This window comes from Crocuta crocuta, unplaced genomic scaffold, assembly GCF_008692635.1.
Source record: "Crocuta crocuta isolate KB4526 unplaced genomic scaffold, BGI_CrCroc_1.0 scaffold9, whole genome shotgun sequence".
In the NCBI taxonomy this organism is placed as follows: Eukaryota; Metazoa; Chordata; class Mammalia; order Carnivora; family Hyaenidae; genus Crocuta; species Crocuta crocuta.
The window spans coordinates 3,069,645-3,070,692 of NW_027551567.1; the positions used below are offsets into that span (position 1 = coordinate 3,069,645).

The window sequence follows — 1,048 nt, forward strand, 5'->3', positions numbered from 1 at the left end:
ATATATATATATTTTTTTTTTCTCGTCCAAAGCACTATTTAGCCGTAATTCTATACCAATTTCTATATATATGTGCTCATTTGTTTTTCTTAGCACATTCTTTTCAAGGCCATTAGGCATATGAAAACAGTATAAAGTCAGGCTGTTTGCAAGAGAGCTCTACAGATGTTACTAGATCTAATTCTCATTGTCCACACAGGGCAGGGCTTTGCCTCCCACCCTCACCATCCTCCTCTGGCACAGGTTGGGCTTCGCTCCCAGCCTCCGCCTCGTTCTCGGCCTCCTCCTCGCCCTCATTCTCGCCCTCGCCCTCGGCGTCGTGGGCCAGGCCGGGATCCTGGCCGGCGGTGACGTTCATCCCCCACGAGGCCCGGAGGCCCGCCAGGAGCAGCCAGCCGACCGTCAGCAGCAGCCGGTTGGAGCCGCCCGCGCCCCCGGGGTTCATGGCTCTCGGCCCCGACGGCCGACCACAGCGCAGTGGCAGCCGCCCGCTCCCGGCAAGAGGTGCGTCGAAGAGAGGAGCCTCCAGACTCCGAAGCCCCGCGCCGCTCCAGGTAACCATTGAGGCGTCACGGCTTGTCGCCGNCGCGCGTCGCCAAGGCACCTCCCAGTGTGCTTGCGCCGCGCCGCTCGGTTGCGGCGCTGCAGGTGCGCATGCGGCGGCAGGGGCTGCGCTCGGTCCCTCGGTTACTAAGCAACCCGGTAGCCGATGCCTCTTGTCTGGCTAGCTCGTCCTTCCCTCTTCTGAAAGACGTTCGTCCTTCCTACGTTTACTGCTCTCCAAGCCATATCCGTAGGCCCTGAAGCACTCTTCATGTGACTTGGTTTCGAATTCCTCATACAGGATATCCTACTTGGCATGTATCAAGGATTTGGCATAACCTTGTTAAGTATGGTGCCCCAAACTAGAGCCATATCTGAAGGTGAGGCTTGATTTGCAGAGGATATAGGAACCCGCTTTCTTTATTGGCTCTGAAATCTTTTGTTAATCATACACCCTAGTGTTGTTTCGTTTTTAAGATTTTGTGCTGCTCCATCAATTCCCCAA

The 1,048-nt window shown here is 55.6% G+C and overlaps 1 protein-coding gene across 1 annotated transcript in view; it reads right to left on the reverse strand.

Annotated features, from left to right (window-relative positions):
• SPACA1 (sperm acrosome associated 1) overlaps positions 1 to 536 on the reverse strand; it is a 17,503-nt gene extending 16,967 nt beyond the window's left edge. The window contains exon 1 of the mRNA XM_077750331.1: positions 226 to 536. Within this exon, the coding sequence (XP_077606457.1) occupies positions 226 to 445 (220 nt within the window). The 5' untranslated portion in view covers positions 446 to 536. The remainder of the gene's footprint in view (positions 1 to 225) is intronic.
• Positions 537 to 1,048: the final 512 nt, after the last annotated feature.